At 34.0% G+C, this 10,000-nt stretch overlaps 1 protein-coding gene across 24 annotated transcripts in view; it reads left to right on the top strand.

Annotated features, from left to right (window-relative positions):
* Positions 1-8,035, top strand: part of LOC122258357 (sex-lethal homolog) — a 49,530-nt gene extending 41,495 nt beyond the window's left edge. For 6 of the 24 annotated variants that reach the window (XM_086535030.1, XM_043024223.2, XM_043024229.2 and 3 more), the window contains one exon: positions 6,391-8,035. In XM_086535030.1, the coding sequence (XP_086391156.1) occupies positions 6,391-6,633 (243 nt within the window). In that variant the 3' untranslated portion in view covers positions 6,634-8,035. Of the gene's footprint in view, positions 1-127; positions 205-6,369 lie in introns of all 24 variants that reach the window. The other 18 variants (XM_043024221.2, XM_086535033.1, XM_086535024.1 and 15 more) reach the window with 4 other exon arrangements.
* Positions 8,036-10,000: the final 1,965 nt, after the last annotated feature.

Raw genomic sequence — 10,000 nt, 5'->3', positions numbered from 1 at the left:
CCACCAAGAGAAGTAGCTTGTCATAATGAGCGTGAATGAGGTGTGGCTGGGGAGTGAGAGTGCGTCAGTCAGTGTGCGCGTGTGGAGGTATTCGGCTTAACACTGGCTCACCGTGCGTTGCCCGCAGTATCATCACAGGTGGTACTAAGCCGAGGAGTGGAAGGTGATGCCAGCGCCACCCGCCCCCATCCTCCTCGCAAGCAGGTGAGCCAGTGTGATGCTGACCGGCCCCATATATATCTATCTCTCTCTCTATCCCTGTCTCTTTCTGTCTTTCCTTTTCATTTGTTTTGAATCTTTCTCTCTCTCTTTTTTTTCCCCTTGTTCTCTCTCTCTCTCTCTCTCTCTCTGTCTGTCTCTCTTACCTTTCTGTCTCAGTTTTGCTTTTTATATATGTATATGTATATATATATGTGTATATATATTATATATATTATATATATTATATATATACACTTATCTCTTAAGTCAGTTTTGTTTTTTCTCTCTAGCCACTTGGTTTTCTTTTCATTTTTTTGCACTCTTCCCCTTTCTTTTCCCTTGCTGTTCAGCACACTTAGAACCTTTTTGTTTCGCTCTTTGTTTTAGTCACTTAGTTTTGCTGTTGTCTTCTGTAAATTATGATTATGATGGTCATCACTGTTTTAGGTGTTGTTGATTTTATTATTTCTGTTATTATCATTATTATGTATTAGTTTTTATTTAATTTTTTGAAGTTTTTTTTTTTTTTTTTTTTTTTTTCTTTTATTCATATTCACCCTTTTTGGGACTGTTTTTCTCTAAATTTTAAGCCATGGTTAATCCCCATCACCATTATTCTCTTCTATCTTTAGCATAGTTTGATTTTAAGCTCAAAATTTACTGATCCTCTCAGTCCTCATACCACCTTTCATTGTGATCTCTCTCCCTCCCTATCCCCCCCTCCCTCCCTCTCTTTCTCTCTTTCCTTCCCTTCTCCCTCCCCTTTCTCTTGTTTCTCTCTACTCCCCTCTCCCACCCCCCTCGTTTTCTCCCCCTCCCCCACTTTTTTCTCTCCCTCCTTCCCACTCTTTTCTTTTTCTCCCCCCCCCCCTCTCTCTCTCTCTCTCTCTCTCTCTCTCTCTCTCTCTCTCTCTCTCTCTCCTCTCTCTCTCCTCTCTCTCTCTCTCTCTCTCTCTCTCTCTCTCTCTCTCTCTCTCTCTCTCTCTCTCTCTCCTCCCCCCCTCTCCCTCTCCCTCTCCTTCCCCCTTTTCTCCCTCTCCTTCCCCCCCTTCTCCCTCACCCTCTCCCTCTCCTTCCCCCCCTTCTCCCTCTCCTTCCCCCCTTCTCCCTCTCCTTCCCCCCTTCTCCCTCTCCTTCTTCCTCTCCTTCCCCCCCTCTCCCTCTCCCTCTCCCTATCCTTCCCCCCTCTCCCTCTCCCTCTTCCTCTCCTTCACCCCCTCTCCCTCTCCTTCACCTCCTCTCCCTCTCCTTCCCCTCCTCTCCCTCTCCCTCTCCTTCCCCTCCTCTCCCTCTCCCTCTCCTTCCCCTCCTCTCCCTCTCCCTCTCCTTCCCCTCCTCTCCCTCTCCCTCTCCTTCCCCTCCTCTCCCTTTCCCTCTCCTGATCCTTCCCCCCTCTCCCTCTCCTTCCCCTCCTCTCCCTTTCCCTCTCCTGATCCTTCCCCCCTCTCCCTCTCCTTCCCCCCCTCTCCCTCTCTCTTTCTCTTTCTCCTTCTCCTTCTCCCCCTCTCTCCCTCCTCCTCTCCCATAAGTAATATCCCTGATTTTCTCCCCTCACTTTTTCCTCTCTGTTTGTATTGTAGTCTTAAAATATTGCCCCCACTCCCACTTAGACATTATCATTATTATTATTTTATTGTTAGTGTTACAGTATTTTATTTGTATATTGATTTGGGTTTGACAATTTTTTTTTTCCATTTTTTCTATTGCTTTTTAACTTTTTTGTGTGCTTGTGTGTTTGGGATCCTTAATTAAAGTCCTCCTTTTTCTTCTATTAATGTGAAAAAGGAATGTTTTAATTTGTTATTACTTTTCACTCTCTTTCCTTGCTTTCCCTTACACTCTTTTATCTTTTTTCTCATGTACTAAATTTCTTTCACTCTATAAAGATAAAATAAAAGAAATGAAGTCAAGTTTGTAATATAACTCCACACTGTTTTGTATTATGTATCTTTAAGAAACATCAGTTAGTTTCTAGAGTTTTTCATACATTTCTAAGAGAAAAGTTCTTTTTACTCTTCCATTTCTTTTACTTGTTATTCACAACTTCTATGTAGATACCTTGACATTGATGTAATATGTAACCTCTCTTCAGATTACTTATTATTATGATCATTATTATTTTAAGTTGAATAGCAAGTGGCATTTCTGATCTGTAATAGTTGCATGCATGAAATTGCATGAGTTCAAGTTTTTTGTTTATTGATCTGTAATTTATTTAACTTGTTTGTTTACTTTTCATTATGATGATTACTTTGTTATTTTCTAGTGCATAAAATTTGCATACACCATCGTTGCTTTTCAGTGGCTCAGTCCCGCAAGTTTTAGAGATTTCGTGTTCTTTAGAAAGTGCTGAGTTTTTTTCCTCCCCATTCGTTCACCAGAGAATATGTACTTAGGTTTTAGGTGGCATTGGAGGTTGACAAATGCTATGTGTTGTGTAGAGAGCTGTTGCACTTGTTGGAAATGTATTGTTTAATGCATTGCTTTCTTGAGTTTGGAAACACCAATTTTTCTCTTGAGAAGGTTTAGTTTTATTTTCTGATTTATATATATATATATATATATATATATACATATATACATATATATATATACACATATATACATACATACATAAATACATACATACATACATACATACATACATACATATATATGGATATATGTATAAATGCATATATGTAATAGAGGCATATATGTATATATCATATCATATATGCATATATGCTTGTATGTATATATGTATATATATATATATATATATATATATATATATATATGTATATATATATATATATATATATGTATATGTATATATATGTATATATATATATGTATATGTATATATGTATATATGTATGTATATGTATATATGTATATATGTATGTATATGTATATCTATGTATATATAGATATATATGTATGTATATGTATATTTGTATATATGTATATTATATGTATATTATGTATATATATATGTATATATATTATATATATATATATATATATATATATATATATATATATATATATACATATATATATATTATATATATATATGAATATATATATATATATATATATGTATGTATATATATATATATATATATATATAATATATATATATATATATATATATATTATATATATATATATATATATATATATATATATATGTAAATATATTTATATATATATATATTTATATATATGATATTATATATATTTATATATATATATATGCTAGTGAAAAGGTGCATTTTCAAGGAAATGTAATGTGTGTGTTTTTTGGTGAACCTTAAATGGACTTTAATTTATTTTTATTACAGCAGGTTGTTCGTTTAAGTACTTGGTAGTTGCAGCTGCAGGAACTTTCATTTTTTTTATTTTGATTATTTATATATAATATTTTTATATAAGTATATTTATATATATATATATATATTATATGTATTCTATATACATATATACATACATATATATAGTATATGATATATAATATATATGTATATAACTTATGTATGTATATGTAATATATTATATATTATATTATATTGATATTGATTATAGTTACTATAATTATTATTTAGGTAAATGTTTAATGGAAGGTTAACATGTGTAATACCTCTGACAAACTTTTCCCCCTAAGATGATTATTCAAGATCAAGATTATATTACTTGTGAAGTGGTGGCTATGTATTATTTTGTTTTTATTTATCATTATTATTTGTAAGAGCTTTTATTTTTCTATTTGTTGTGCTGTGCATGTGTGTTATTTTTCTTATTATCTTCTTTGTCAGTTTAGATATGATTTTTTTAAAAATCTTTGTGCCATAAGTTGGTAATAGAAGAAATTTTTCTTATGATATGCTAGTGAAAAGGTGCATTTTCAAGGAAATGTAATGTGTGTGTTTTTTGGTGAACCTTAAATGGACTTTAATTTATTTTTATTACAGCAGGTTGTTCGTTTAAGTACTTGGTAGTTGCAGCTGCAGGAACTTTCATTTTTTTTATTTTGATTATTTATATATTAATTTTTTTTTTTTTTTATTATTATTTTCTCATTATCAAATCATCATATTTGTTATTCTACTATTTTATTATTATTATTCTTTTAATGGGTGTTTCCCTGGCTAACAACTCGCCCACATTTTTTAATTTCGACCGCTTACATGATAGCTGTTTCGCTTGCGTGCACACTCATGCAAGACCACCTTTTGCTGTGTTGTACATCTTTCTCGTTCTTGCTGTTGAGCCTGATGATGATTCATGCTCCCCCTGGGATGCACTAGGCTTTTTTGCATTTCCCCCTCATGGTGATGATGATGATGGCAGTGACATTGCTAGTGAGAAAATTGTGTTTTGTGTTTTTTTCTTTTTTCCACCCTCTGCAGACCTGGGTTTGTTAGTGAGCATCAAGAATGTGGCAGGCATATTCTCTCTCTCTCTCTCTCTCTCTCTCTCTCTCTCTCTCTCTCTCTCTCTCTCTCTCTCTTGCTCTCTCACTCTCTCTCTTGCTCTCTCTCTCGCTCTCCTCTTTTTCTGTCTTTTCTCTTTTCTCTTTCTCTCCTCTCCTCCTCTTTCTTTTTCTCTTTTTCCTCTCTTCTCCCTTGTCTCTTTCTCTTTCTCTTTTTCCTCTCTTCTCCCTTGTCTCTTTCTCTTTCTCTTTTTCCTCTCTTCTCCCTTGTCTCTTTCTCTCTTTCATCTCTTTCTCTCTTTCATCTCTTTCTCTCTTTCATCTCTTTTTCTTTCTCTCTTTCTCTCTTTCATCTCTTTCTCTTTCTCTCTTTCTCTCTTTCGCCTCCCTTTCTTCTCCTCCCCCCCTCTCGCTCATTACTCTTCTTTCTCCTCTTTCTCTCTTTTCTCCTACAATCTTCTCTCTTTCTTTCTCGCTTTCCTTCCTCCTCTTTCTCTCACCACTCTCTTTCTCTCTTTCTCTCTTTCTCTCTTTCTCTCTTTCTCTCTTTCATCTCTTTCTCTCTTTCATCTCTTTCTCTTTCATCTCTTTCTCTTTCATCTCTTTCTCTTTCATCTCTTTCTCTTTCATCTCTTTCTCTTTCATCTCTTTCTCTTTCATCTCTTTCTCTCTCATCTCTTTCTCTCTCATCTCTCTCTCTCTCTCTCTCTCTCTCTCTCTCTCTCTCTCTCTCTCTCTCTCGGCCACCTTTTGTTATATTGTGTTCGGGAGCACACCTCAGGCATTATGAACCTTCTCACTGATAGAGGAAAATGACACAGATGCTTTGATTTGAAGGAAAAACAAATGTACAGAATATAATTATGTTGTTTTTCTTTTAAAAAGGAAGGTTCCAATAATTAAGAAAAGTAAAAAAAAAAAAGGTTCATAAGGTGTAGGTTTTTACAGTTTGCCCGCTTGCACAGAATGCTAGATTGCACCTGGATGTGATAGTTATACTGTGGCAGTCAGTGCTGTGCAGTGGATTGTGGTCTCATGGACACCCCTTGGTAGTGATTTACACCACACTTGTTTTTTATGTATTACCTATTCTGTTTGAGGCATGATCAGTACCCGAATTTGTTTTCTCTTAACGCTGTCTCTCTCTCTTCGACTGAATGTTCTTGGTCAATTTCTACAGTTAGCTTTTTTTGGGATATTTGCTTCATGTCATGTGTTATTAAGAAAATGAGTTGTTTCAGAGGTTTAATGGTATTTTGTCATGTGATCACCAAACTAAATGGAGTCAACCTGATTTTCATGTGTTTCTTCAAAACGTTAATGCCAGAGATGTTCAGATACCAGTGTTCTCCTATTTGTAATGTTCTTTCCTTTTAAGATGTCAAAGTGTACTTTATATAGGTATGGAGGCTTGTCATGCATTTCTTCCCACATTCTAAATATTATTAGGATTAGATGGTTCATAGTGATATATATTTAAGCTCATTTTAAGGATTTCCTTTTTGTTTGTGTTTTTTTTTTTTTTTTTTTTTTTGATTTTAGTTGTACCAAAAACCATTGTGATGAGAAAGAGAGCTATCCATCACAAGTCTCCTTGTTCATCCTCACTCTTTTACTCGCTCTTTCTCTCCTCCTCCTCTCTATCTTGCCCGATTCCCTTTACCCAATTCTCTCTTTCTTGCTCTGCCTTTCTCCCGTTCTGTCTCTCTGTCTCTCTCTTTCTCTCTCTCTCAACTGTAGCATCCTAACAGAACCAACATCCGTACCAGCAGGGTGGTAAGATAGCCCCGGACCGAACCGCCAACCGCTACAACCCGATCGGCAGCGGCGGCGGCTATGGCGGCGGGTACGGAGGTGGGTACGGCAGTGGCGGGAGTTCCCTGGGCTACTCCAACGATGCGGCTGGCCAATCCTCCTTCTACAGCTTCTCCACGCCTTCCTTCAGTGGGGGAAATTACACATCGTTCTCCGGCATGAGTAATAACTCTGGTGGCGGCGGCTATAGTAGGTACTGAAGCCCAGCCCCGTGTTAAACAACATCATAAAACGTGTTCTATGAGTGACAAGAAAAAAAACGGCTTTCACGCGGGGAGCTCTTTCAATGAATAACAAAACAAAAAAAATAAGTAAGGATAAGTAACACGAGAAAGATTAAAACAAACAAAAAACAAAACAAATAAGGAATTACACAAAGCAATTTCATGTTTTTTGTAGATGGAAATAATAATAAAAGAGAGGAAAAATACACAGAGCTATCAACCTATTACCATGGTTTTCAGAGAAAGGTTTATCATCTTATTTTTGTTGTAAAGAATGTATTATGTATTCTATTGAATCATTGTTGGTAATTTTTCCTACACACAAAACGTGGCGTCGTGCATAAAGCTTCTTAAGATGTTGCACTGATGGCCACAAACGCTAGTTAAAAACTAAACAAAAAAAAGTTAAGATGATATTGTTTATACCATGAAATATTCAGGCTTTATTGTCATTTCCAGAAAAAATGTGCTATGCATTTTAAATGCTTAGATCTCTGGTGTAGTTGTCTTCAGACATTATTTTCTTTTATGTTTATTGCACTTTAAAAAATTTTGAGCTCTGTTCGTATTTAGTAGAAACTGGAAGTCCATTATTATAATAATTTTTTTAAGAGTTTGATTTTCCAAAATCCAAAAAATGAGAATTTATAATTTTTTTTTCTATTTTTTTTTTCTTTAGAAAGTTAAGCAATGCTGAATGTCACTCAATGGAGAGAATTTTTTGCTTTGATTTTTCTAGTTTCATTTTCTTGTTTTTGTTTCTGTGTGACTAGTGACAGGAATTTATGCCACAGCCAGGACTTTGCCTTTGTACCGAAGGGCAGGTTGTTTTTTTCGTTTTGTTTTTATCTTTTCCAAAATGACTTCGTTTGATTTTTTTGTGAATATATTAACCAACGAAAATGTCGGACGAGTGTTCTTCATTAAGTATTTTATTCTACCGTGGATTTCCCTGCGGCAGACACACACACACACCCCTGTCGTTTGTCGTCGCCGCAGTAGCTAGATGATGTCATTCATGATGGTTATTATGCTGTAGTATTATTCATATAACCTATAATTACATAATTGATGGTTTCATGTATCTTTTTCCATATATTGTGTTCTTTGATGCTTGAGAAATAAAAAAATAAAAAAAAAATTGATTTTTTTGGTACAATAAGGTGTTGTTTAAGTTTTTTCATTAAAAGTGTTGGACTGATTATTTTCTTCATAATGTTATATTGGTCGGTAGCAACCATACCTGAACATATTGTAAGACTTTTTTTGTTCTCAATGAAAAAAAAACTCAACAAATGTTTTGTACAGTGCAACATTATTTTTGCTCACACTGTAATAAGTTACTTGACAGATATATTTAATAAAGTGAAACTATCAACTTTTGTATTTTTTATTTCCCTTTGCAGCTTGGTCATTCTTTTTTTTTCTTTCTTTCTTTCTTCTTCTTCTTTTTTCCTTCTTTTGATTTTTTTTTTTTTTTTTTTTTTTTTTGAGCATTTTTTATTGCTTTGTAGCAATGTTATTTTTCATTGTTAGGATAGTTTTTAAAAGTTGCATCGGATGATTACTTATCATTATTATTATTATCACCATCATCAATACTATTATTGTTATTATTGGTTATGATTATGATTATTTATAGATTATTATTATTACTATATTAATTATTATTAGTTATAATTATGATAATTGATAGAAAAGACATTGTTCAGGTTCTCACTACAGCTGTTTCGGTCTTTGCAAGTTCCAATAAAGTCAAATTATTGGCCTGCAAAGTATCAAGAAACAAATGCCAATTGTACAATTTTTTTTTTCCTCACTCTTGTATCAAACCTTTTTTCAGCCTTTTTTCCCAAAGGAGTCTAAGGTATTTGTACGCTTTTCTCAAAGATGATTTCTTAGACAAGATCCTGTGAGCAGTAGTTTTAAACGATTTTGATATTTTATAATACGTGACCCATCAAGAAACCTTTAGAGAGTTGTATTCCAATCTTTGTATTAAACCCAATTTCAAAAATCAGTGACTGGAAACCTTTTTATTATAACCTCTCGCACTTATTCCCAATCTGCAAGATTATGTCAACACTGATCAACAAAGGCAGACGACTGGTTAAACCTTTTAACTTTTACTTGTGTCAGTAAAAAAAAGAAAAAGAAAAAAAAAGTCGGCTAATGAGCATACAAGTAAACAAGATCTAATTAAAGTGATGAGGAATGGTTTTGGTAAGACTTCAATTTTAGGTTCAAAATAAAACCACAAAAATACTCTCTGTATTTCCGTTGAAGAAGAGTAAGCCATTTTAACAATGTCAGGAATGGTAAGAGGAATCTATATTTTAGGTCTCCGTTGCCTTGTTAATTAAGTCACTCATGCATATAATACTAACAATTCAAATACATATTTTGTTGTTGCTGTAGTTGATTGGAAATGATTAGAAACACTAAGCGTCAGTTTCAAATAGAGTCGAGATATTTGATGCTATATATTACAGCAAACATATAGGACATTGCAGTTACTTGCATATTTTTTTTGAGATATACAAGTTGATAATCATTGACAGGTTGTAGACAATAATTATTTAAAATCAAGGTAATTCAGTTATATTGCAAATCAGCAAATCTTCAAACTTTCAAGTGAATCTTTAATAAAGAAGATGTCAGATTCAAGTGATTCCCAACCATGTAACCAGGCAGAGAGCAACCATCCGAGAGCAGGTACTTCCCATGGTGACATGAAACGACCATAAAGAGAAATTTAGATCGAGAGAAGTTGTGAGTAGACTTCAGGATAGATTAAGAGTAGACTTGCGGTAAATAAGGAGATATTTGGAGTAGGTCTATAGAGTTTTTGACGGGTCATTGTGGATTTTTTTTTTTTTTTTGGTGGATTAAGTGTAGATTAGAAAGCTTGTAAGGGTGGATTTATTTAAATAAGTTTCCATGCGTTTTGCGTACTGCTACACTAGAGGGGATACCAAGCTGTTGACGCGGCTTATTATTTTCAATAATCAATCAGTCAATGGAAATGATATAAGTATCACCTTCCTGAGCCGCTAATGATAAGCTTACGAGAGGTTGATACTGAAAAAAAAATTAGGTCGTACATTTCTTTTTACTGAAAACAGGTTCACAGAAATATAAAATCCAAAAATCAATATCTTTTGACATTTTTTCTTGGGTAAGAGGATTTTCGAGAAGATCTTCACAATCTCTTATACCGAATAAAAACAAGGCCCTTTGAACGAACATGCTCAATAGTATATATATATAGATTCAGTGTATAATGAGATAAAGAATGGCCGTTTTTAACATTGGCTAATAAATTAAGACTAGACATATTAAA

This window comes from Penaeus japonicus, unplaced genomic scaffold (genome assembly GCF_977035675.1).
Source record: "Penaeus japonicus unplaced genomic scaffold, GWHDUDI00000001_assembly GWHDUDI00000042, whole genome shotgun sequence".
NCBI lineage: Eukaryota > Metazoa > Arthropoda > Malacostraca > Decapoda > Penaeidae > Penaeus > Penaeus japonicus.
The sequence above is the reverse complement of the archived record's forward strand: the minus strand, read 5'-3'. Positions and strand labels throughout refer to the sequence as shown.